At 41.3% G+C, this 26,670-nt stretch overlaps 1 protein-coding gene across 1 annotated transcript; it reads right to left on the bottom strand.

Moving 5' to 3' along the window:
• Positions 1-16,440: 16,440 nt before the first annotated feature.
• Positions 16,441-22,814, bottom strand: LOC139826303 (uncharacterized). The gene is made up of 3 exons (XM_071801578.1): positions 22,672-22,814; positions 19,648-21,728; positions 16,441-16,520 (listed from the first exon to the last, which is right to left on the bottom strand). Exons 1-3 carry the CDS (start codon positions 22,812-22,814, stop codon positions 16,441-16,443), a joined length of 2,304 nt encoding a protein of 767 aa, XP_071657679.1.
• Between the last annotated feature and the right edge of the window lie 3,856 nt (positions 22,815-26,670).

Genomic DNA, 26,670 nt, shown 5'->3' with positions numbered 1-26,670 from the left:
TTAGGTTTAGATTTGGGGTTAGGTTTAGATTTTAGGTTTAGATTTGGGGTTAGGTTTAGATTTGGGGTTAGGTTTAGATTTTAGGTTTAGATTTGGGGTTAGGTTTAGATTTTAGGTTTAGATTTGGGGTTAGGTTTAGATTTTAGGTTTAGATTTGGGGTTAGGTTTAGATTTGGGGTTAGGTTTAGATTTGGGCTTATGTTTAGATTTTAGGTTTAGATTTGGGGTTAGGCTTAAATTTTAGGTTTAGATTTGGGGTTAGGTTTAGATTTTAGGTTTAGATTTGGGGTTAGGTTTAGATTTGGGGTTAGGTTTAGATTTTAGGTTTAGATTTGGGGTTAGGTTTAGATTTTAGGTTAGGTTTAGATTTGGGCTTATGTTTAGATTTTAGGTTTAGATTTTGGGTTAGGCTTAAATTTTAGGTTTAGATTTGGGGTTAGGTTTAGATTTTAGGTTTAGATTTGGGGTTAGCTTTAGATTTTAGGTTTAGATTTGGGGTTGGGTTTAGATTTTAGGTTTAGATTTGGGGTTAGGTTTAGATTTCAGGTTTAGATTTGGGGTTAGGTTTAGATTTGGGGTTAGGTTTAGATTTTAGGTTTAGATTTGGGGTTAGGTTTAGATTTTAGGTTTAGATTTTAGGTTTAGATTTGGGGTTAGGTTTAGATTTTAGGTTTAGATTTGGGGTTAGGTTTAGATTTGGGGTTAGGTTTAGATTTGGGGTTAGGTTTAGATTTGGGGTTAGGTTTGGGGTTAGGTTTAGATTTTAGGTTAGGTTTAGATTTTAGGTTTAGATTTTAGGTTTAGATTTGGGGTTAGGTTTAGATTTTAGGTTTAGATTTGGGGTTAGGTTTAGATTTTCGGTTTAGATTTGGGGTTAGGTTTAGATTTGGGGTTAGGTTTAGATTTTAGGTTTAGATTTGGGGTTAGGTTTAGATTTTAGGTTTAGATTTGGGGTTAGGTTTAGATTTGGGGTTAGGTTTAGATTTTAGGTTTAGATTTGGGGTTAGGTTTAGATTTGGGGTTAGGTTTAGATTTTAGGTTTAGATTTGGGGTTAGGTTTAGATTTTAGGTTTAGATTTGGGGTTAGGTTTAGATTTGGGGTTAGGTTTAGATTTTAGGTTTAGATTTGGGGTTAGGTTTAGATTTTCGGTTTAGATTTGGGGTTACGTTTAGATTTGGGGTTAGGTTTAGATTTTAGGTTTAGATTTGGGGTTAGGTTTAGATTTTAGGTTTAGATTTGGGGTTAGGTTTAGATTTGGGGTTAGGTTTAGATTTTAGGTTTAGATTTGGGGTTAGGTTTAGATTTTAGGTTTAGATTTGGGGTTAGGTTTAGATTTTAGGTTTAGATTTGGGGTTAGGTTTAGATTTGGGGTTAGGTTTAGATTTGGGCTTATGTTTAGATTTTAGGTTTAGATTTGGGGTTAGGCTTAAATTTTAGGTTTAGATTTGGGGTTAGGTTTAGATTTTAGGTTTAGATTTGGGGTTAGGTTTAGATTTGGGGTTAGGTTTAGATTTTAGGTTTAGATTTGGGGTTAGGTTTAGATTTTAGGTTAGGTTTAGATTTTAGGTTTAGATATTTGGGGTTAGGTTTAGATTTTAGGTTTAGATTTGGGGTTAGGTTTAGATTTGGGGTTAGGTTTGGGGTTAGGTTTAGATTTGGGGTTAGGTTTAGATTTTAGGTTTAGATTTGGGGTTAGGTTTAGATTTTAGGTTTAGATTTGGGGTTAGGTTTAGATTTTCGGTTTAGATTTGGGGTTAGATTTAGATTTGGGGTTAGGTTTAGATTTTAGGTTTAGATTTGGGGTTAGGTTTAGATTTTAGGTTTAGATTTGGGGTTAGGTTTAGATTTTAGGTTTAGATTTGGGGTTAGGTTTAGATTTTAGGTTTAGATTTGGGGTTAGGTTTAGATTTGGGGTTAGGTTTAGATTTGGGGTTAGGTTTAGATTTGGGGTTAGGTTTAGATTTTAGGTTTAGATTTGGGGTTAGGTTTAGATTTTAGGTTAGGTTTAGATTTTAGGTTTAGATTTGGGGTTAGGTTTAGATTTTCGGTTTAGATTTGGGGTTAGGTTTAGATTTGGGGTTAGGTTTAGATTTTAGGTTTAGATTTGGGGTTAGGTTTAGATTTTAGGTTTAGATTTGGGGTTAGGTTTAGATTTGGGGTTAGGTTTAGATTTGGGGTTAGGTTTGGGGTTAGGTTTAGATTTGGGGTTAGGTTTAGATTTTAGGTTTAGATTTGGGCTTAGGTTTAGATTTGGGCTTAGGTTTAGATTTGGGCTTAGGTTTAGATTTTAGGTTTAGATTTGGGGTTAGGCTTAAATTTTAGGTTTAGATTTGGGGTTAGGTTTAGATTTTAGGTTTAGATTTGGGGTTAGGTTTAGATTTTAGGTTTAGATTTGGGGTTAGGTTTAGATTTTCGGTTTAGATTTGGGGTTAGGTTTAGATTTGGGGTTAGGTTTAGATTTGGGGTTTAGATTTGGGGTTAGGTTTAGATTTTCGGTTTAGATTTGGGGTTAGTTTTAGATTTGGGGTTAGGTTTAGATTTTAGGTTTAGATTTGGGGTTAGGTTTAGATTTTAGGTTTAGATTTGGGGTTAGGTTTAGATTTGAGGTTTAGATTTGGGGTTAGGTTTAGATTTTAGGTTTAGATTTGGGGTTAGGTTTAGATTTTCGGTTTAGATTTGGGGTTAGGTTTAGATTTGGGGTTAGGTTTAGATTTGGGGTTAGGTTTGGGGTTAGGTTTAGATTTTAGGTTTAGATTTGGGGTTAGGTTTAGATTTGGGGTTAGGTTTAGATTTTAGGTTTAGATTTGGGGTTAGGTTTAGATTTTAGGTTAGGTTTAGATTTTAGGTTTAGATTTGGGGTTAGGTTTAGATTTTAGGTTTAGATTTGGGGTTAGGTTTAGATTTTCGGTTTAGATTTGGGGTTAGGTTTAGATTTGGGGTTAGGTTTAGATTTTAGGTTTAGATTTGGGGTTAGGTTTAGATTTTAGGTTAGGTTTAGATTTTAGGTTTAGATTTTAGGTTTATATTTGGGGTTAGGTTTAGATTTGGGGTTAGGTTTAGATTTGGGGTTAGGTTTAGATTTGGGGTTAGGTTTAGATTTGGGGTTAGGTTTAGATTTGGGGTTAGGTTTAGATTTTAGGTTTAGATTTGGGGTTAGGTTTAGATTTTAGGTTTAGATTTGGGGTTAGGTTTAGATTTGGGGTTAGGTTTAGATTTTAGGTTTAGATTTGGGGTTAGGTTTAGATTTTAGGTTTAGATTTGGGGTTAGGTTTAGATTTGGGGTTAGGTTTAGATTTTAGGTTTAGATTTGGGGTTAGGTTTAGATTTTAGGTTTAGATTTGGGGTTAGGTTTAGATTTGGGGTTAGGTTTAGGTTTTAGTTTGAGATTTTGGGTTAGGTTTATATTTTAGGTTTAGATTTGGGGTTAGGTTTAGATTTGGGGTTAGGTTTAGAGTTTAGGTTTAGATTTGGGGTTAGGTTTAGATTTTAGGTTTAGATTTGGGGTTAGGTTTAGATTTGGGGTTAGGTTTAAATTTTAGTTTGAGATTTTGGGTTAGGTTTAGATTTTAGGTTTAGATTTGGGGTTAGGTTTAGATTTGGGGTTAGATTTGGGGTTAGGTTTAGATTTGGGGTTAGGTTTAGATTTGGGGTTAGGTTAAGATTTTACGTTTAGATTTGGGGTTAGGTTTAGATTTTAGGTTAGGTTTAGATTTGGGGTTAGGTTTAGATTTGGGGTTAGGTTTAGATTTGGGGTTAGGTTTAGATTTTAGGTTTAGATTTGGGGTTAGGTTTAGATTTTAGGTTTAGATTTGGGGTTAGGTTTAGATTTGGGGTTAGGTTTAGATTTTAGGTTTAGATTTGGGGTTAGGTTTAGATTTTAGGTTTAGATTTGGGGTTAGGTTTAGATTTGGGGTTAGGTTTAGATTTTAGGTTTAGATTTGGGGTTAGGTTTAGATTTTAGGTTTAGATTTGGGGTTAGGTTTAGATTTGGGGTTAGGTTTAGGTTTTAGTTTGAGATTTTGGGTTAGGTTTATATTTTAGGTTTAGATTTGGGGTTAGGTTTAGATTTGGGGTTAGGTTTAGATTTTAGGTTTAGATTTGGGGTTAGGTTTAGATTTTAGGTTTAGATTTGGGGTTAGGTTTAGATTTGGGGTTAGGTTTAGATTTTAGTTTGAGATTTTGGGTTAGGTTTAGATTTTAGGTTTAGATTTGGGGTTAGGTTTAGATTTGGGGTTAGATTTGGGGTTAGGTTTAGATTTGGGGTTAGGTTTAGATTTGGGGTTAGGTTAAGATTTTACGTTTAGATTTGGGGTTAGGTTTAGATTTTAGGTTAGGTTTAGATTTGGGGTTAGGTTTAGATTTGGGGTTAGGTTTAGATTTGGGGTTAGGTTTAGATTTTAGGTTTAGATTTGGGGTTAGGTTTAGATTTGGGGTTAGGTTTAGATTTGGGGTTAGGTTTGGGGTTAGGTTTAGATTTTCGGTTTAGATTTGGGGTTAGGTTTAGATTTGGGGTTAGGTTTAGATTTGGGGTTAGGTTTAGATTTGGGGTTAGGTTTAGATTTTCGGTTTAGATTTGGGGTTAGGTTTAGATTTGGGGTTAGGTTTAGATTTGGGGTTAGGTTTAGATTTGGGGTTAGGTTTAGATTTTAGGTTTAGATTTGGGGTTAGGTTTAGATTTGGGGTTAGGTTTAGATTTTAGGTTTAGATTTTAGGTTAGGTTTAGATTTTCGGTTTAGATTTGGGGTTAGTTTTAGATTTGGGGTTAGGTTTAGATTTTAGGTTTAGATTTGGGGTTAGGTTTAGATTTTAGGTTTAGATTTGGGGTTAGGTTTAGATTTGAGGTTTAGATTTGGGGTTAGGTTTAGATTTGGGGTTAGGTTTAGATTTTAGGTTTAGATTTGGGGTTAGGTTTAGATTTTAGGTTAGGTTTAGATTTCAGGTTTAGATTTTAGGTTTAGATTTGGGGTTAAGTTTAGATTTTAGGTTTAGATTTGGGGTTAGGTTTAGATTTTCGGTTTAGATTTGGGGTTAGGTTTAGATTTTAGGTTTAGATTTGGGGTTAGGTTTAGATTTTAGGTTTAGATTTGGGGTTAGGTTTAGATTTGGGGTTAGGTTTAGATTTTAGGTTTAGATATGGGGTTAGGTTTAGATTTTAGGTTAGGTTTAGATTTTAGGTTTAGATTTGGGGTTAGGTTTAGATTTTAGGTTAGGTTTAGATTTTAGGTTTAGATTTGGGGTTAGGTTTAGATTTTAGGTTAGGTTTAGATTTTAGGTTTAGATTTGGGGTTAGGTTTAGATTTTAGGTTTAGATTTGGGGTTAGGTTTAGATTTGGGGTTAGGTTTAGATTTTAGTTTGAGATTTGGGGTTAGGTTTAGATTTTTGGTTTAGATTTGGGGTTAGGTTTACATTTGGGGTTAGATTTGGGGTTAGGTTTAGATTTGGGGTTAGGTTTAGATTTTAGGTTTAGATTTGGGGTTAGGTTTAGATTTTAGGTTTAGATTTGGGGTTAGGTTTAGATTTGGGGTTAGGTTTAGATTTTAGTTTGAGATTTTGGGTTAGGTTTATATTTTAGGTTTAGATTTGGGGTTAGGTTTAGATTTGGGGTTAGGTTTAGATTTGGGGTTAGGTTTAGATTTTACGTTTAGATTTGGGGTTAGGTTTAGATTTTAGGTTAGGTTTAGATTTGGGGTTAGGTTTAGATTTTAGGTTTAGATTTGGGGTTAGGTTTAGATTTTAGGTTAGGTTTAGATTTTAGGTTTAGATTTGGGGTTAGGTTTAGATTTGGGGTTAGGTTTAGATTTTAGGTTTAGATTTGGGGTTAGGTTTAGATTTTCGGTTTAGATTTGGGGTTAGGTTTAGATTTGGGGTTAGGTTTAGATTTTAGGTTTAGATTTGGGGTTAGGTTTAGATTTTCGGTTTAGATTTGGGGTTAGTTTTAGATTTGGGGTTAGGTTTAGATTTTAGGTTTAGATTTGGGGTTAGGTTTAGATTTTAGGTTTAGATTTGGGGTTAGGTTTAGATTTGGGGTTAGGTTTAGATTTTAGGTTTAGATTTGGGGTTAGGTTTAGATTTTCGGTTTAGATTTGGGGTTAGTTTTAGATTTGGGGTTAGGTTTAGATTTTAGGTTTAGATTTGGGGTTAGGTTTAGATTTTAGGTTTAGATTTGGGGTTAGGTTTAGATTTTAGGTTAGGTTTAGATTTTAGGTTTAGATTTGGGGTTAGGTTTAGATTTTAGGTTTAGGTTTGGGGTTAGGTTTAGATTTTCGGTTTAGATTTGGGGTTAGGTTTAGATTTTAGGTTTAGATTTGGGGTTAGGTTTAGATTTTAGGTTAGGTTTAGATTTTAGGTTTAGATTTTAGGTTTAGATTTGGGGTTAGGTTTAGATTTTAGGTTTAGATTTGGGGTTAGGTTTTGATTTTAGGTTTAGATTTGGGGTTAGGTTTAGATTTTAGGTTTAGATTTGGGGTTAGGTTTAGATTTGGGGTTAGGTTTAGATTTTAGGTTTAGATTTGGGGTTAGGTTTAGATTTTAGGTTTAGATTTGGGGTTAGGTTTAGATTTGGGGTTAGGTTTAGATTTTAGGTTTAGATTTGGGGTTAGGTTTAGATTTTAGGTTAGGTTTAGATTTTAGGTTTAGATTTGGGGTTAGGTTTAGATTTTAGGTTTAGATTTGGGGTTAGGTTTAGATTTTAGGTTTAGATTTGGGGTTAGGTTTAGATTTGGGGTTAGGTTTAGATTTTAGTTTGAGATTTTGGGTTAGGTTTAGATTTTAGGTTTAGATTTGGGGTTAGGTTTAGATTTGGGGTTAGATTTGGGGTTAGGTTTAGATTTGGGGTTAGGTTTAGATTTGGGGTTAGGTTTAGATTTTACGTTTAGATTTGGGGTTAGGTTTAGATTTTAGGTTAGGTTTAGATTTGGGGTTAGGTTTAGATTTTAGGTTTAGATTTGGGGTTAGGTTTAGATTTTAGGTTAGGTTTAGATTTTAGGTTTAGATTTTAGGTTTAGATTTGGGGTTAGGTTTAGATTTTCGGTTTAGATTTGGGGTTAGGTTTAGATTTTCGGTTTAGATTTGGGGTTAGGTTTAGATTTGGGGTTAGGTTTAGATTTTAGGTTTAGATTTGGGGTTAGGTTTAGATTTTCGGTTTAGATTTGGGGTTAGGTTTAGATTTTAGGTTTAGATTTGGGGTTAGGTTTAGATTTTCGGTTTAGATTTGGGCTTAGTTTTAGATTTGGGGTTAGGTTTAGATTTTAGGTTTAGATTTGGGGTTAGGTTTAGATTTTAGGTTTAGATTTGGGGTTAGGTTTAGATTTGGGGTTAGGTTTAGATTTTAGGTTTAGATTTGGGGTTAGGTTTAGATTTTAGGTTAGGTTTAGATTTCAGGTTTAGATTTTAGGTTTAAATTTGGGGTCAGGTTTAGATTTTAGGTTTAGATTTGTGGTTAGGTTTAGATTTTTGGTTTAGATTTGGGGTTAGGTTTAGATTTGGGGTTAGGTTTAGATTTTAGGTTTAGATTTGGGGTTAGGTTTAGATTTTAGGTTTAGATTTGGGGTTAGGTTTAGATTTGGGGTTAGGTTTAGATTTGGGGTTAGGTTTAGATTTGGGGTTAGGTTTAGATTTTAGGTTAGGTTTAGATTTTAGGTTTAGATTTGGGGTTAGGTTTAGATTTTAGGTTTAGATTTGGGGTTAGGTTTAGATTTGGGGTTAGGTTTAGATTTGGGGTTAGGTTTAGATTTTAGTTTGAGATTTTGGGTTAGGTTTAGATTTTAGGTTTAGATTTGGGGTTAGGTTTAGATTTGGGGTTAGATTTGGGGTTAGGTTTAGATTTGGGGTTAGGTTTAGATTTGGGGTTAGGTTTAGATTTGGGGTTAGGTTTAGATTTTAGGTTAGGTTTATTTTTGGGGTTAGGTTTAGATTTTAGGTTTAGATTTGGGGTTAGGTTTAGATTTTAGGTTTAGATTTTAGGTTTAGATTTGGGGTTAGGTTTAGATTTGGGGTTAGGTTTAGATTTGGGGTTAGGTTTAGATTTGGGGTTAGGTTTAGATTTGGGGTTAGGTTTAGATTTGGGGTTAGGTTTAGATTTGGGGTTAGGTTTAGATTTGGGGTTAGGTTTAGATTTGGGGTTAGGTTTAGATTTTCGGTTTAGATTTGGGGTTAGGTTTAGATTTGGGGTTAGGTTTAGATTTGGGGTTAGGTTTAGATTTTAATCCCCAGGTTGTACGCCTGTCTTAATTTTCCCCATTTCTATTTTTCTTTTTACTAAAGGATTATTTTTCAAGCAAATTTCACACTTAGGTGTAATAGACTTTGCCATTGTTAACATCTGGACCGAGATAATTTGTTTTCTTAGATAAGCTACCAATGCTTCTGCACCCCAGTGACGCTTCTGGTGTTCCATCTGAAGTATTCCTCTCATAATAGTGGTTGGTACCACAACTTGTCCATTGGTGGTTACATACCACCCAGAATTATTCTTGCTGGCTCTTACTAGACTTGCCAAATTTCATCTTCTGTAGAATATTTAGGTGGTTCTGAAGGTAATAAATCAATTGCTCTTACCTTCTGGGAGACAAGACCCACCATTGTTCTCACTTGCCGTGCTACTGACCGAGCTGTTTGATCAGCAAGCCGATTTCCCTCGATGATTTTTGATGTTCCACTTTGATGAGCTTTACAGTGCATTACAGCAACTTGTGATGGTTTTTGAATGGCATTGATCAGGTTCAGTATCTCCTCCTGGTACTTAATGTTTGTTCCTTGTGAAGAGAGCAGTCCCCGCTCTTTCCAAAGGGCTCCATGCACATGAACAACTCCGAAAGCATATTTTGAGTCAGTCCATATGTTAACTTTCTTGTTTTCGCTGAGTTCCAATGCCCTGGTTAAGGCGATTAACTCCGCTTTTTGTGCTGAGGTGTTTGGTGGTAAGGGTTTAGCCTCAATTACTGTCTTGGCAGTAGTGATCGCATATCCTGCATACCGTATTCCACTTTCCAGAAAGCTACTACCATCAGTAAAAAGTTCCCAGTCAGTTTCTGCCAGCGGAGCGTCTTTCAAATGAGGGCGACTTGCGTGGGTATATTCGATGACTTCCACGCAATCATGTTCCAGGTCTCCTTCTTCAGTACCTGCACCCAAAAACTCAGCACGATTCATTTAGTTAGTAGTTTTTAGAACAACATCATCTTGTTCTGTCAGAATTACCTGGTATTTCATCATTCTGCTTCGGGAAAGCCAATGCCCCCCCTTTTGTTCCAGTACTGTTGTCACCATATGGGATACAAACACTTCTATCCTTTTTCCCATAGTTAATTTTCGGACTTCCTGGATCAGTACTAAAGTAGCAGCCACCGCCCGTAAGCACGCCGGCCACCCAGCACTTACCGGATCTAGCTGTTTATAAAAATAGCCAACAGGTCTTTTCCAAGATCCCAGTCGTTGGGTTAATACTCCCAAGGCAAGTCTTTGTCGCTCATGTACAAACAACTGGAAATCTTTGCTCAAGTCTGGCAGGCCCAAAGCAGGTGCCTGCATCAAAACTTGTTTCAATTTTTGGAAAGCCTCTTGCTGTGGCTTTCCCCACACTAAGGTCTTATTCTTCTGTGCCTCATATAAAGGTTTGGCAATAAGTCCATAGTCCATGATCCAGAGCCTGCACCATCCTGTCATTCGTAAAAAGGATCTTAATTCATGTAAGTTTCGTGGTTCTGAGATAGCACAAATAGCATGGACACGGTTTATACCCAATTGTCGCTGTCCTTGAGAGAGCTCGCATCCTAAATAGATCGCAGTCTCGGATGCAATCTGAGCTTTATTTTTCGATACTTTGTACCCATTCATTCCCAATTGGTTCAACATTTCAATCGTTACCTGGATGCAGAGTTCTCGTGTCTCAGTTGCAATCAAAATGTCATCCACGTATTGTAGCAACAGGTACCGTTGTCGAGGGATCACGATTTGACCTTTCGTAATCCATTCCTCGAGGTCCTTGGCTAACTGATTTCTAAAGATGGTTGGGCTATTCTTGAATCCTTGCGGAAGGTGTGTCCAGGTTAATTGAGTTTTCCTTCCATTGTGTGGATTTTCCCATTCAAAAGCAAATAGCTTTTTGCTTTCCTGGTCGAGGGGTATGCAGAAGAAGGCATCTTTTAAATCAAGTACAGTAAACCATTTATATTTCTCTTTCACAGATGTTAACAAGGTATATGGATTTGCAACTACCGGATAAATGTCCTTAGTGATCTGGTTTACAGCCCGCAAATCTTGGACTAATCGATAATTACCATCAGGCTTCTTTACTGGAAAAATTGGAGTATTATATTCTGATTCACATTCCTCTAGAATTCCATACCTCAAGAATTTTACACTTAGAGGCACTATTCCTAACCTAGCTTCTAGTTTTAGTGGGTACTGCCTCAACTGTACTGGCTTGGCATCTTCCTTCAGTTCCACTTTAACGGGTTGGGCTGTTTTCGATTTCCCAGGTATGTCAGTCTCCCATACCGTAGGGATCACAGCCTCCTCCACAGCTTGTGGTACCTCCGCTACCGGGTTTTCTTTTAATAGCAGAACTTGTCCTACCTTAGATTCTGGAATTTTCATTACCAGGTTTCCATCCTCAAATGTTATTACAGCATCCAATTTCGTCAATAAATCCCATCCTAAAAGGGAAACTGGACAGTCTGGAACATATAAGAACTCATGGGTTAATTCCTTTTCTCCAAAACACAGATCTAAGGGTTGTAGGAATGGTTGTACTTCTTCCTTCCCTGTGGCACCAACAGTCGTTGTTGTTTTATGACTTACTGTTCCCTGTAAAGAATTTAGCACAGAATAGGTAGCCCCTGTATCCACTAAAAATCTCACATCCTGGTCCCCCACTTGTATTGTCACCAGGGGCTCCTTATTCTGGGCATCTGTTTTCGTGCTGCCATAGAGTCAGCTGTTGTTACTATACTCTCCCAACACCATAGTTTGTACTGCATTTCCTACTGCATTTGGTACCCGACTCACGGGACCCGGACGGTTTGGGCATTCATTTTTCCAGTGTCCTTCCTCCCTACAATAAGCACATTGATTTAAACCAAGCTTTACAACAGGCCTCAGAGGAGTTCCCTGAACATTCCGAAAACCGCGCCCTCGGCTGTCTCTAGTTCCTCTACCACGGACTCCCATTCCTACTCCCCTGCCTTGTCCTTGGACCAGGGCCAACAAGTCTTGTTGATGACGCCTCGACTGTTCCTTTTCTCTATTATTATAAACTTTCCAGGCTGTTTCTAACATAACATCCAGATCTCGTAATTGCACTCCCTCCAGTTTCTGTAATTTCTTTCGAATATCATCCTGAGACTGCCCCAAAAAGATTAAAGCCAACTGAACCCTTGCTTGTTCTGTTTCAATATCTAAATCCGTATATCTCTTTGCAGTTTCCTTCAGTCTTTCTAAAAAGGCTGAAGGGGATTCGTTCTTTTCCTGCTTAACACTATACAATTTTGACCAATTCATTTGTTTTGGCATAGCAGTCTGAACACCGATCAATAACCAGTCCTGATACCTCCGGAGGCGAAGCTGACCACCTCCAGTATTATAATCCCACCGGGGATCCTCTTTTGGGAAATTTTCATCAACATTACCGCCCACTGTTCCATTCCGAATATCCTCCCTTACTTTATCTCTTGCTACCCGTATAATCATATCTTTTTCTGTAGAATCCATTAATGTGTCAAGAATCACTTGCAAACCATCCCAATCAGGATTCTGCGTTTTAATTATCATTTTAATTACCCTTGCAACCTTGTCTGGGTTTTCCCGGTAAGGACCAGTTGATTGTTTCCAGATCACTAAATCTCCTGGTGAAAACGGGACTTTTACATAAACTGGATACCCCCTCACTCCTACCGCTTGTCTTAAGGGTGCTATTACATTTGATGGTCCACCCCCCTTTTGGGCTTCCTTTTCTCTGTTCCTAGTCCTGTGGGATATTGGTGTAGTTGTTACTCCTTTTACACCAGCTGCTGCCCCCTCATCCCCACTGGAATCGACATCACTTTCAGTAAGACGCACAGGTGCCGAGGGTTTGAGGGGTTTAGGTGCAGAGGGTTCAGTTTCTGTAGGCGCAACATCGAGACATGGCAGATCTAATTTTAAAGCATTACCGCTACTGTTCTCTACAGCCAAACACGTAATGCATTTCTTTTCTGCCATACACCCCATACATTTATCATTAGTACCGCTTCTCCGGACTAACATTAACCCACATTCCTTCCTCCAGTCCTGTTTTTGTTCAAGATAGAAAAAGAGATCCACATACTGTACCTCATCCCATTTACCTTCCCTTTGACAAAACCTCATTAATTCAACAATAGTTCCATGTTCTAAAGTACCCTCCGGTGGCCAACGTACTTCATTAGGCAAGTCATATTCAGGCCACCAGCGAGTACAATATTCAATTAATTTCTTTTTGCTCATTGATTGTCCAAATCCAGCCTCCTTCCAATGTTTCAACAAACAATTTAATGGTGACATCTTTGTACCACACATCAACACAAAAGAGTAACACACAGACGGTTAATACAGAAAGATAACAAACGGATAACTTTGAAATCACCAGTTTCAACAGTGAATACAGATCAAATTACCAGAATAATAAACCAGGTGCTGAACAGCATAAATAACCAGATAAATAACCAGACCAAGTGGTGAGCCTGAATAACACAAATAACAGACCAGGTGCACACAAATAACCAGACCCTAGGTGCTGAGCCTGCGGCATAAATAACCAAACCAAACCAGATGCCGAGCCTGCAGAGGTTTCCGTCTAACGGATGGCTGCCTAGGCAATAGCTGGGAGCTCCCTGTCCAACCGAGCATGGTTTTCGCCACGTCTGACCAGCAGGCTACCAGACCAGAAGGGTACCCAATAATCCAGATAAAACAACAGATAAAGCACCTTCTTACCAGTCAGAGGTCCGTCGTGAGCAGCGGAGGGTCGGTCGCGTCCGATGAACTCCCCAAGAATACCTCGGTGCTAGCTGGAGCAGGATCGAGACGCGATCCGCCTCAGTACTCGCGAGGTCCCATCTGGGTCGCCAAAAATGTTAGCAATCAGGACACATAACCACGGGTGTAGTTATATGCGGTGCTTTATTTCAGCGCTGGGAAACCAGGGGTTCGCACCCAAAGCTGGCTTCAGTGGTCAGTTTAAGTTGCACAATATTTATACAGTCCATTCGCATATATATTCATATATTCATTTAGGATCATTAGAATATGTAATAGTTACTCAACATTTATTGCAACATCGATTGCAACACCTTGGAATTACTTTGATCATGCGCAGTGTCCCCTGGTGGTCTTTCAGGGGGTCTTCAGGATGAAGTAAGTAGTCTTCACCGCTTCTGTCCTTTTCACCTTTGCGTACTGCACATGCGCACTACTCTATAATTGCATAACTGCTGACTAGCTTAATTTCCAGAGATACTATTTCTATTTCTATTTCTATTTCTATTTCTTCTCATTCTAGGCATATTTGGGCTAAGATAAATGCTAGGTTGATAAGATAAGAATATACTCAAATCCCTTATTAGGTAAAACACAATATGCAAAGGATAAATCAGTTTTGCATTGCATAGATCAGTTTTGCACCTGTTCCAGAAGGGAACATCTTGTAAAACTGATTCTGTTACTAACAGTAGCAGCTTCCTCCCCATCTGTCTGGAAGATCAGCAGTGGGTAGTAGTCTGTCAGGTGCACCAGTTTGGGGAGCTCTCTAGCAATATCCTTGATCCAGGCTCCAGGTAGACTACAAACTTCCCTAAGATGAGGGTCAACTCTGCATATTGGGCCCTCTGTTCCTTTCAGAAGGGAATTTCCTATTACAATCACCCTTCTTTCTTTCTTATCAGAGGCAGTCTTAAGTTGTGAAGTCAACCGCCTCTTCCGATGTGATCTTGTAGTCAGGCTTGGCACCACCTCCTCATCTACCCCTTCTTCAAGATCCAGGGCCTCAAACCTATTACGGAGGGGCACCTGGGGAGGCAACGCAGGCAGGGAGGGGGACTGCCCGTGATGCCGAACTGGAATACTCTTCCAACCCTTGTCGTCTTTTAGGTCCCCTACCTCTGTCTGACAGCGACAAGGGTGGGGCTGTCTCAGGACTTCTGCCTCTGTCTGAGAGGGCAGGAGGTCCATCTCCTTTTGCGGGGTACCTCCCTGGGGCCTTTCTGACTGGCATATCAGGGTGTTATTCCACCAGTCGATCTCCCTTTTGCACTCCTTGATGGACCTCAACATCTCAACCTCCTCCTTAAGTTTCACAACCATGTCGAGCAGATCTTGCACCTGCTCACACCTCACACAGGTGGAGTGCTGGCCTCCATCCCCCAGCAGCAGCAGGCTCTGGCGCTCCCTGCAGCCGGAGACCTGAACAGCCACCGTTTGGGACAGAACCTCAGTCTGCGTTGCCACAGTCTTTTTGAGACAAGCTCTCCTTCTGGAGGCAACCATGGTCATCAGCAGTCTGGGACGCTGGCAATAATTTAGAGGGACTGACAAGCAACAAGTGCTGTCTGCACCCTGCTGCACAAGGTACCACATCCGCTGCTGCAGCACAGTGTGGTTGGAACTCACCCGCTACACAAGCTGGTTGCTCCTCTCTGCACCTGGTGGGCAGCGACTAGTCTCTGCCCTCCCAAAGGCTTTTTCAAGGCAAGGGGAGGGGGTGTGGTCGCCGTCATCGTGGGAACGCCCCCTGCCACGTCAGCAGCTCCCTCCCAAAGGCTGCTGGGGCTTCAGGGATCGGGACACGCCGGGAATCACGCTGTCCCTGTACGTTTCCCTCTGAGGTTCCTAATCTCGGCTGAACCTCGTGGTTGGCTGAACCTCGCCGGCTCTGGCTCTCGCTGCGCTGGCTCCGATCAACTATCCTTCTGACTTTTGTATTGCTTTGAAGGAGTACCAGATACCAATTGTACATTACGATGAGAAGATCCTCATGCTGTGGTCAGAGTAGCAGACACGTCATACTAAGTCAAGTAATGTCAGTTTAGTGTAACAGTCTGACATATTAGGTATTTCTAGCAGCTTCCAGCTTTCATCCTTTATATATGACTTAAAGGATATGATCAAGAGTGAACAGAGAAAGCACTTCTGGTATGATGCTATTTCACTGTATATTTCAGGAATAAAAAAAGTGTTTTAAACATAACAAAGTCAAAATTTCAATTATAAGTCTACTCACCGAAGCTTTGACTTCAGATTTTTTGCATTTGTAGTATGTGCAGAAGCTACACATGCACATAATAAAATAAAATGTAGCTTCAGCTTAACTGTGGTATTTGTAAGGCTGTACGGATTCTCCAGCTCTGCATTAGGAAGCCAAGCACGCAGAGACATAAAGATAGTTTGAGAGGACACTGGGTCAGAGCCTAGGTATAAATGTAATAGCTATCCATTTTGCAAGGGGCAGGAGGGAGTATGAGTCCTTCCTCTGGCCCTTCAGTAATAGTGACTGACAGGGAAGGAATAATCACAAGAGAATATGGTGGTGAAGTTGGTTGGGGGGAGGGGAAGCCAATCTTCACTCTCATCTGTGCGAGATGCATAAGACAGACCTGCACCAGTGTGATAGCTTTGCAGTAGCTTTTTAAAAATACCCTTTCAATCTGCATCTTATAAATAAAGCTTGTGCCATGTGAGAGGGTTCTAAGAAAAAATAATGTGCAAAAATCAAATGAAAAACGCCATCTGTGATGGATACTGAAGAGATTTATTTCACAGTACTGTGAAAAAGAAAATTAATTGAGAAAGTTATTCTGCTGTGACAGTGTGATGTATGTGCTTTTTCTGCAGACAGGTGCAAGTCACTTGAGCGTATTTACATTTAACTAATCTCCTCGCCAAATCTTCCGCTATATCCCCATACAGAATCTCGAGTCTAGGGGAAGGGCAATAAGAGGTTACTATTGTCCTCTACTTTGGAGATTCTGTTCTTTCTGTTCTTCAGCAGTTCATTTTAGACTTTTTTTTTTTTTTCCAATAAAGTGGTCTCTTATCCCAGCTGGGCCCTCTGGATTGTGGTCATGTGATCTTCCTGAAATCGTATGCTTGCTCTGTATGGGGTCATTGCTGCATTCATATCCCAAATGTAACTTCTGAGGTTGAGAAAGACATCTCCCAACTAACCCTAACGGAAGAGGAACTGCAAAAGGAAAAACAAGATGCAGAACAAAGCTGGATTGGGGCTTTACTAGGTAAATTTGACTTGAATTTGGGAGGATGGGTACATTCTTTATTGGAAAGCTTATTTGTACTTGTAGTTCTGTTTGCTCTTCTCTTTTTGCTGTGGACTTGTATTAAGCGTTTAATAAGTAAATACCAGAAACGATCGTATCTTCAGTGTTCTCAGCAGAAATTATACTAACTCTCTTTCTGGTAACCCTCCAGCTTATGAAGAAACACAACGCACACGACCACAATTAAAAGTAATCACCAACCAGCCACAACTGAGGCCAGTTGTTGAAGAAGCTAATAAAAGTAAAGTGAAAATGCATTGTCTAAGAATAGAAAAGCATTTTCAAAGGGGGGAAATGTTATAGCTGAGTTAACTTTTTGAACTGTATCCAGGGGTTTTCTGTGTTTGGTTTTGTGGATTGTGTCCAGGATGCCATGTCTAAGTTTTTTTTACCTTATTTTGAAATTTTGCAAGCTGTCTCCAAGTAGATGTGCATTCAAGCATGATCTTATATAACCATACCCTATTCTTAAAATTGACATAGATTTATGATATATTCTTTAAAACAGGTAACTTAGAAATAACTGATAAACACGCGAATGTTACTTAGCATCTCTTAGATAGACAGTTTGTGTTAGAATAGGTGTGGAATATGCTAATGGTTGTCAAGAATCGTAATTAATATGTATGTGACCAAATTGTATAAATATGGTGTAGTTTGAATCAGTTGTTAGAAACCAGCTTTGGGTGTGAACCCCTGGTTTCCCAGCACTGAAATAAAAGCACCGCATATAACTACATCTGTGGTTATGTGTCTCGTTTGCTAACACCATTGTAAAATGAAAAAAAAAACACAAAACCAAACAAAACAAATAAAAAAACCCCAAAAAACACAACCAAACAAAACACACCACACATCAACTTTAGAGCATGCAGTAAGAGTGTCCTGGTTTTGTTAAAAACAAGACCAGTTCTCTTTTAGTGATTTTTCTTTCAGCTAAGTTCTTCTAGGTGGCTGTACTTTTCTGAGTTTTAAGCCTGCATATTTTTCCTAGGATGCTGTACTCGGTGCTGATAAGAGACCAACGGAATGCTGAAGAAGCTCATGTTTAGATTTATTACTATGGTAGCCAAGAAAGACTGATAAGTTTTCCCACGTTCCGTTGTGAGAGGGTTGTGTTTGAGGAGGGGTGGATGGAACAGGTGACTAGAACTGACCAACAGAAGTATTCCATCCCATAATTGTCATACCCCCTATATAAGAGGGTGATCACAAGGGTCACTCTCTCTTCAGCCATGGACAGCATCTAGAGAGGACCTTGTCTGTCTGCCTGCGATCTACAGGCCTCAGGCCCTGCATCCCTGCAACCAGTTTCCAGTTTGCTGTGAAGTCCCGCCCATGACTTCCGGGGGCCTGGCCTGCAGCTGCTGGAGCCACGTCAGCTCCGCACACCCAGCTCTGCCACTGCTGGAGTGACGCCAACTCCGCATCGAGCACTTGAGATTGGTTTTGTATATTTTGTATATATATTCTCTATTTATTAGTAGCATTAGTAAATCCTTTAAAGCTCTCCAACTTGAAGTCTAAGTCTCTCTTCCTTTCCTCTTATCTCTCCAATCATCTTTCCAATCTAAAGGAAAGGGGTGGTGGGAAATGAGGGGATAACAGGGAGCATCTGTCACGGTTTATTGCCGCCTTGCCTTAAACCTTGACCAAGTGCTTTTAAAATGGCAAGCAATGTGATTGTCTTTTTGTTTGGATAGTGATAGGAACAACAGGATTTTTTTGCTAAGCCCTACAGTTCTAGGCAATTCGTAAAGAGAGATTTTAAAACATAGCAATGATATACACTTGGCAAGGAAATGCATCTTTAGAATTACTGAAATGGTTACAGGAGAAATTCTATGGATCCCCATTTAGTTACATGAGGAAAAGTTGCCCTTATGTGTGCCATTTTGCAAACATGCAGCAGTGAAACATAAAATTCTGGAAAAAAGTAGAACCTTGTAGTATGTAGCAAGTAAAGTCAGGAATTCAAGAATGTGACCTATGTGGCCTATTTTGATGGATATACCCTGAGATCGCAATTCCATAAGTGATTAACATAGAGGAAACAAATGCCTCCTTGTCATCTGTTGGCTGAAGAAATCACCCTTCCTCCTGCAATGGGGTTAACAGCTTCTTTTCTTTTAACCCCAGAACCCGTTGATCAGGGTCGTTAAGGGAGAGAAGGGGTGGGGGGCGTAGAATCACCAAGGAGCCGCTGGGCGCCCACAGCCAGAGTGGGGGTGCTTAGAAGTTTCAGGACACCCCACAGCCAGAGTGGGGGTGCAGAGAAGCTTCTGGAACGCCTACAGCCAGATCTGATCAGGCTATATAAAACGGGATTCTTGTCGAGGCCTCCCCCCTTGCGTGGACCTCTTGGCGCATGAGCCAGATGCTGTGGCCGAGAGCCCTCCCTCTTAGGCAGGATGGTTGCCTAAGATAATCTCCTGTGACCGGGATTCTCCCCCCCACCGATCCACATGGGTGAGTGATAAATTTTTCTTTAATTCCTCGCAGGATCGCGAGTGCTTACTCTGTGCTTCAGTATAAGCACGTGTATTTTCTTTAATAATTCCTTGCCAGATTCAGGCAAGTGTATACTTTTCCCAGAGTCAGGGACGGCTCTGGCATTGTTTTTGGTGAACCCCGTGTATGCACACCATGGATCCCCATTGTTATTATTTGCTGCACCTTTAAGAATTACCTTGACTGATACTCGAACCTGTATTTAAGTCACTACTGGAGAGCTAAAACCCTGTCTTCCACTGGTTAATCTGCTGAACTTTCTTTACCGAATAAAAGTTTGTTTTGGACGCTGCTGTCCGTCTAAACTAACTTTGGGGTGCCTCCATGACAATAATACAGCGTAGTATTATCTTGGTCCAAGGTAAACAACAAGTACAAAATAGGGAAAATATTTGTCACCAAGTATCACAGTATCACAGTATGTTTGGGATTGGAAGGGACCTCAAAAGATCATCTAGTCCAATCCCCCTGCTGGAGCAGGAACGCCTAGGTGAGGTCGCACAGGAATGTGTCCAGGCGGGCTTTGAATGTCTCCAGGGAAGGAGACTCCACAACCTCCCTGGGTAGCCTGTTCCAGTGCTCTGTTACCCTCACTGAGAAGAAGTTCTTTCTCAAATTTAAGTGGAACCTCTTGTGTTCCAGCTTGATCCCATTGCCCCTTGTCCTATCATTGTTTGCCACTGAGAAGAGCCTGACTCCATCCTCATGACACTCACCCTTTATATATTTATAAACATTAATAAGGTCACCCCTCAGTCTCCTCTTCTCCAAACTAAAGAGCCCCAGCTCCCTCAGCCTTTCTTCATAAGGGAGATGCTCCACTCCCTTAATCATCTTTGTTGCCCTACGCTGGACCCTCTCCAGCAGTTCCCTGTCCTTCTTGAACTGAGGGGCCCAGAACTGAACACAATATTCCAGATGGGGTCTCACCAGGGCGGAGTAGAGGGGAAGGAGGACCTCTCTCGATCTACTGACCACCCCCCTTGTAATACACCCCAGGATGCCATTGGCCTTCCTGGCCACAAGGGCACAGTGCTGGCTCATGGTCATCCTGTTGTCCACCAGGACCCCCAGGTCCCTTTCCCCTACACTGCTCTCTAATAGGTCATGCCCCAACCTATACTGGAACTTGGGATTGTTCCTGCCCAGATGCAGGACTCTACACTTTCCCTTGTTAAATTCCATCAGATTATCCCCCGCCCAACTCTCCAGCCTGTCCAGGTCCCGCTGGATGGCGGCACAGCCTTCTGGCGTGTCAGCCACTCCTCCCAGCTTAGTGTCATCAGCAAACTTGCTGATAGTACACTCAATTCCCTCGTCTAAATCATTAATGAATATATTGAATAATATTGGCCCCAGTACTGACCCCTGAGGCACTCCACTAGATACTGGCCTCCAACTGGACTCCGCACCATTGACCACCACTCTCTGGCTTCTCTCTTTAAGCCAGTTTGCAACCCACCTCACTACTCTATTGTCGAGACCACACCTCCTCAATTTAGCTGTGAGGATGCTGTGAGGGACTGTGTCAAAGGCTTTACTGAAGTCAAGGTAGACCACATCCACCGCTCTGCCATCATCCATCCACCTTGTTACATTCTCATAAAAGGCTATGAGGTTGGTCAAGCATGACTTACCCTTGGTAAAGCCATGCTGACTGCCCCTAATGACCCTCTTATCCCTGATGTGCCTTGAGATGGCACCAAGGATAAGCTGTTCCATTACTTTCCCAGGGACAGAGGTGAGGCTGACCGGTCTATAATTACCCGGGTCCTCCTTCTTGCCCTTTTTAAAGACTGGAGTGACATTTGCTTTCCTCCAATCCTCGGGCACCTCTCCCATTTCCCAAGACTTGGCAAAAATGATGGATAGCGGTCTAGCAATGACTTCAGCCAGCTCCCTCAGCACCCGCGGATGCATCCCATCTGGACCCATGGATTTATGGACGTCCAGACTACTTAATTGTTCCCTAACCCAGTCCTCATCGACTAAAGCAAACTCCTCCATTAACCTGGCTTCATCCGGGGTCTCAGGGGTACAGGGTTCCCCAGGACATCCTCCAGCGGAGTAGACAGAGACAAAGGCGGCATTCAGCAATTCTGCCTTCTCTGTGTCTTCTGCCACCAGGGCACCCACCTCATTCATCAGTGGGCCTACATTGCCTCTGGTATTAGTTTTATCTGCTATGTATTTGAAAAAGTTCTTCTTGCTGTCCTTGACCCCTCTCGCCAGCTGTAATTCTAAGGAGGCCTTGGCTACCCTAGCTGCCTTCCTGCATCCTCTAACAGCAGCCTTATATTCCTCCCAAGTGGCCAGTCCCTCCTTCCATGACCTGTAAACTCGCCTCTTCTGCTTGAGCATACCCAACAGATCCCTCTTCAACCACGCAGGCCTTCTGGCTCCCTTCCTCGACTTCCTACGTGTGGGGATGCTCTGATCCTGAGCATGGAAGAAGCAATCTCTGAATGCAATCCAGCTCTCTTGGGCCCCTTTTCCTTCAAGCAGTCTTGCCCATGGGGTTTCCCTCAGCAGTTGCTTGAAAAGGCCGAAATTAGCCCTGCCAAAGTCCAGGGTTGCAATTCTACTTGCTATTCTGTTCCTGCCACACGAGATGCTGAACTCCACCATCTCGTGGTCACTGCAACCCAGGCAGCCCTCAACCTTTACTGCTTCAACCAGACCCTCTTTGTTAGTGAGGATGAGATCCAGCAGTGCACCTCTCCTGGTCGGCTCCTCCACCATCTGCATGAGGAAGTTATCATCAATGCACTGGAGGAACCTCCTGGACTGTGGCTGGCTGGCTGAATGGTCCTTCCAGCAAACATCAGGGAAGTTAAAATCACCCACAACAACCAGGGCCTGTGACTGTGAGGCCACTCTCAGCTGCGCATAGAAGGCCTCATCAACTTCCTCAGTCTGATCTGGTGGCCTGTAATAGACACCTACAACAGTATCACCCCTACCAGCCTGTCCCTTGATCCTGACCCATACACTCTCAACTCGTTCCTCATCTGCTCCTGGGCAGAATTTAGTACATTGCAGTTGCTCTCTCACATAGAGAGCAACTCCACCACCACGCCTGGCTGGCCTGTCTTTCCTGAAAAGGGCATAGCCATCCATGACCACATTCCAGTCATGTGAACTGTCCCACCATGTTTCTGTAATTGCCACCAGATCATAATCTCCCGACCGAACATAGGATTCTAACTCCTCCTGCTTATTCCCCATGCTGCGCGCATTGGTGTACAGGCATTTCAGGGAGCGAGCAGAGCACACCAATTTCTCCCTAGGGGCACAGGAGGCCACCCGGTCCTCATCTGTTTTAGAATGCTGCCCCTCTGGGGCAAGCCCAACTACAACCCCATCCCCCTTCGTAAGAGTATCTGCATATATGAGAGAAATAAAATCCAATTTATTTTGATCAAATTTTGGTCTCCCATTTACAAATCAATACTTCATCGCTCTTATCCTAGGCATATCTGCACACCTTATTTCTCCCTAAACTAGAAGCCAAAGATCAAGAGACGATGACAGACCCAGATTTACAGAGGTTAAATCCCACCTACATCCTTGTGATATATTTCTTACTGGCTAGGTGTCCTGGTTAAAACAAGACTAATTCTCTGTTAGTGAATTTTCCTTTTAGCTAGGTTCTTCTAAGTAACTGCATTTTTCTGAAGTTGGCTGCATGTTTTTTGGATACTGTTCACTCCAGAGCCGATAATGGTTGATATTTACAGTTTTACTGAGTTAACAGTAGAACTTGTATGCACAAAAGGCCCAGGTTTATCATAGAATCACAGAAAGCATATGAAAAATAAAATAATATCTTTTATTGCTATAGCAGCCAAGCTCGCTGATAAATTTCATACATCCTGTAAGTGAGAGGGTCATACTTGCAGGGAGGGGTGGACAGAACAGGTGATCCAAATTGACCAATTTGGTATTCCATACCATTCATGTCATATACCATATGAAGCTGGGAGATCACAAGGGTCTCACGCTCTTCATTCATTGCTGACATCTGAAGAAGACCCTGCCTGTTGTCCTGCCTGCAATCCTGGTCCTAGTTCCAGTCCATGCATCCTCGAATCCAGTTCCTGTCTACCACTGGGTCCAGTCCATGTCTTCCTGTTTCTGCCCTGCTGCTGTTGGCACAATACCAGCCCCCAAGCAGGCTACCTCTGTGCTACTCTGTGAAATTCAATATTGGTTTTGTCTATTTTGCGTTATTTTCTCTCATTTTCAGTACTATTAGTAAAGCTTTTTTAACTTTCCAACTTTAAAGTCTCTCTCCTTTTTCCTCCTATTCCCTTTCCTTAGTGAGGAGGGTAGGGATTAATAGAGAGCATCTGCCACACTTTATTTTTGCCCTGCAATAAATGATAACACTAGGTAACTATCAAGGCCACAGACAGTCGATCAAAGGCTGTACAAGCCTTACAAAAATCCAGAAAAATTACACCTTCCCTTCATCCACTAGGCAGATGACCTTATATAGAAGGTTAACAAATTAGTTGAACAACACTTTCCCTTTGTGAACCCATGTTGACTGTGCCTGATGATTGCATTATTCTTAAGTGCCTTTCAAAATCATCCAGTGTTAGTCTGAGCTACACAGAGCTTATGGTACTGATAGGGCATGAGTGTGTTATCAAAGGATGACCATCTACATTCAGAAGTGGGCTGAGAGTTGATGAACATGAGCACACACTCAACAGGGACTTCTGGGTCTGAAGTGCTGCCTGAAAAGGTAGGTAAATTAGCTGTTGAGCCTGGGTTATGTGGCTGCTGGAAGAGGTGGCCACAGGAGCAATGACATCACTGAGGTAAGGTTCCTCCTGCACACCATGAATGATGTCACACCTATGCTGAGTAGCAGGGAGCAGCAGGGACTCAGAGGCTGTACTTCAAGGTAGTGATGGATGTTTGTCACCATTGCTCCCAGTCCTCATCTAGATGTTCCTGCTCCGGTGGGGGAAATGGACTAGATGATCTTTTGAGGTCCCTTCCAATCCCTAACATTCTGTGATCTGTGAACTTCAGTGTCATGTCTTTCCAATGTACATGCTGGCTATACAATGCGATCAGCCTCTTGTGTTTAATTGGTAGCATTTAGTAGATAGTCCTGGTTGGTCTAACACTCTACACCAGGAAACGTCAAGAGATGTGCTCTCATTTGTCAGTTTACAGTCTTTGTGCTGTATATACTTCAGCAGGAACCTTATAAGTGTAGCTCAGCTCATGTTTTATTACAGTGAAAGATGTAAGCAAATAACTGAAACTTCTACTCAGAATACACATGTAGATGTTCCCTCATCTTTTAATGGCCCAAGTCTGTCATCATTTAAGTAATCAGACCCACATGTCTCTGACAGAATGAGGCAGAGTATAGAGCTATTAATCCTGTCTGAGGCTAGTTTTTATGTTGCCAAAACATAACTCTATCTCCTGCAAACTTGAGGTCCTCTAGACAAAAGCAGACAACATTGGTGTCCAATTATTTTAACCCATAGAGTTTAATCACCCTTTTACTAGGGAAGGGAACAATCTCTTCCCAAACCTGTTCATGCTGCAAGCCAGGAGCTCAGGGAAAGCTATGTGATGTGTGTCGAGGGTTAAGATTGCGGGGTGACAATCAAACCCTGGCAGATGTATTGTTAACCTCCTCTCCCCACCACTTCCCCCTTTTGCCCCTCCCTCTCCCCCCTTCCCACTCAGGACAGGCAATCGGGAGGGAAAGAAGGACAGAGAGAAGAGAGTTGGAAAAGTTAAAGATGTTTTACTAATGCTACTAATAAGAATAGAGAAAATAATACAAAATATACAAAACCAATCTTGTAAGTCTCAGCAACTGCAGAGCCAGCACCCAAAGTCCTGGATTAGACTCTGTAGCCAACCAGAGCTGGATTCAGTCTCTCACTAGGCCTCAGTTCGCAGGGACGACCAGCAAGGTCCTCTCCTAATGTCAGCCATGAGGAAAAAAAAAGGGAAAAAGGCAAAAAGGGCTGAGATCCTCGTGATCTCCCACTTTTATATGAAGTATTCACGTGAATGGAATGTTATACACCGTTGGTCAGTCTCTCGGTCATCAGTTTCTCGTTGCCCCTCTCGCGAGATGTTCATCCGTGCTTATCAATAAGTTTGCATTCCATTGCTAGGTTTAACCAAAACATGTGTCGGGTTCTCCAGGAAAATGCAGCTAACATGAAGGCTTTAGCTGACAGGCAAAAATTCACTAAAAGAGAAACTTGTTTTTTAACAAAACCAAGACAATGTGGCATTGCAGACTACACCCTTAACAGCCAAGGCATGGTAGCTATTTGGCAGAAATAAACCAGATTCAGTTGTACTTGAGGGGTTTTTTTTAGTTCTAAAGCAGAAAGGGCACATTGTACTATCATCTGTTGGCTTTACCAACAGGATTCATGAGGCAAGCCTTTAAGATGTTCTTGAGAATCTTGCTGTTGCCAGATGAGGCCTAGAATGACTTTATCTACTTGAAATCTAGCCAGTCTGGAAACAAAATTTTAAAGTTTACCAACAAAATGCTCTGGCATGGATGTAAGACTTCCGCCCCCCTTTTTTTTTGTTTCATTTAGGAAAGTTACATTCCCTCTAAAGAACTGAAAGATCCCATCACACTGAAGGCAGGCATGACTGGAAGGACTATTTGTCTCACAGATTATTTGTTGACACTGGCCCCACTGTGTTGGAAGCAAAGCTAATGTATTGAAATTTCAGTTTAGCTGCCACTACAAATAGGTAGCTGTCCTGGTTTTGTTTAAAACAAGACCAGTTCTCTTTTAATGAATGGCCTATGTTATCTAACACAGAGGTTCTACTCATCAAGCACACAAGCTCAGTAAAACAATTAGTATGTGCTTTTTCTACAGACAGGTGCAAGTCACTTGAGCATATTTACATTTAACTAACCTCCTTGCCAATCTTGCGCTACATTCCCATACAGTACCATTTCTCATTGATGCTCCCTCATGGTGAGTTCTGGCTGTGCATGGCTCTGTGCCAAACCCCTGTGATTTAGGAATGATTTTGGACACAAATAGTCCAATTATCTTCACAAAATGCCCAGGGCCTGTTGTCCTCATCAAGGCAAACTGGATTTTTCCATTCATAATCACAATAAAACTGAAGTTTTTTAATGCAAATATCCTTACCCTTATGGGTTTGATACAGAGAAAGATGCATACTGCCCCGGGGCAGGGTGACTTCACCTCTACCAGCTGGTGGGGCAGGAGGGGTGAGACTCTCAGTCAATTGACAGAGTCCTCAACAAAGGAGGTGCCCAGAGTAGCTGCAAAGCTTCTGGACTATGTTGTAATGCCCACAGCCACATCTGACCGGACTATAAAACAGGGTCCCCGCCGAAGACACCCTTTGAGTGGTCTTCTTAGAGCAGCGGGTCTGTGAACTGAAGTCCTTCCCTTAGACAGGAACACCTTCTAAGGAGACTTCCTGGGACTGAGAGCGCCTCACGTATTCATTTGGGTGAGTGATTATTTACTAGATATATCCTTGAACGAGCCCTTGCCTAATCTAGGTGAGTGATTATTTCTTGTGAGTACCCTGAAGTGAGAGGCCTCTGGTTTTGCTTCTCGTGAGTGACTACAGGCACGTTGTGGATCCTCAGTATTCTTATGTTGTTGTACCCCAATAATCTCCTCAACTGATATCCAAACCTGTATTTGCTGTTGTTGGAGTGCTAAATTATTGTATAAACACTGTCTCTAGTCAGTTTACTGGCTACACTTTTCCATCTAGAATTAAGTCTGTTTTGGAACTTGTTGTCCACCTAAAACTGACTTTTGAGTGCCTCTGTGACACAGATAAAGGAGGAGTCAAACTTCTTT

This window comes from Patagioenas fasciata, chromosome W, assembly GCF_037038585.1.
Source record: "Patagioenas fasciata isolate bPatFas1 chromosome W, bPatFas1.hap1, whole genome shotgun sequence".
NCBI classification, from domain to species: Eukaryota; Metazoa; Chordata; class Aves; order Columbiformes; family Columbidae; genus Patagioenas; species Patagioenas fasciata.
The sequence above is the reverse complement of the archived record's forward strand: the minus strand, read 5'-3'. Positions and strand labels throughout refer to the sequence as shown.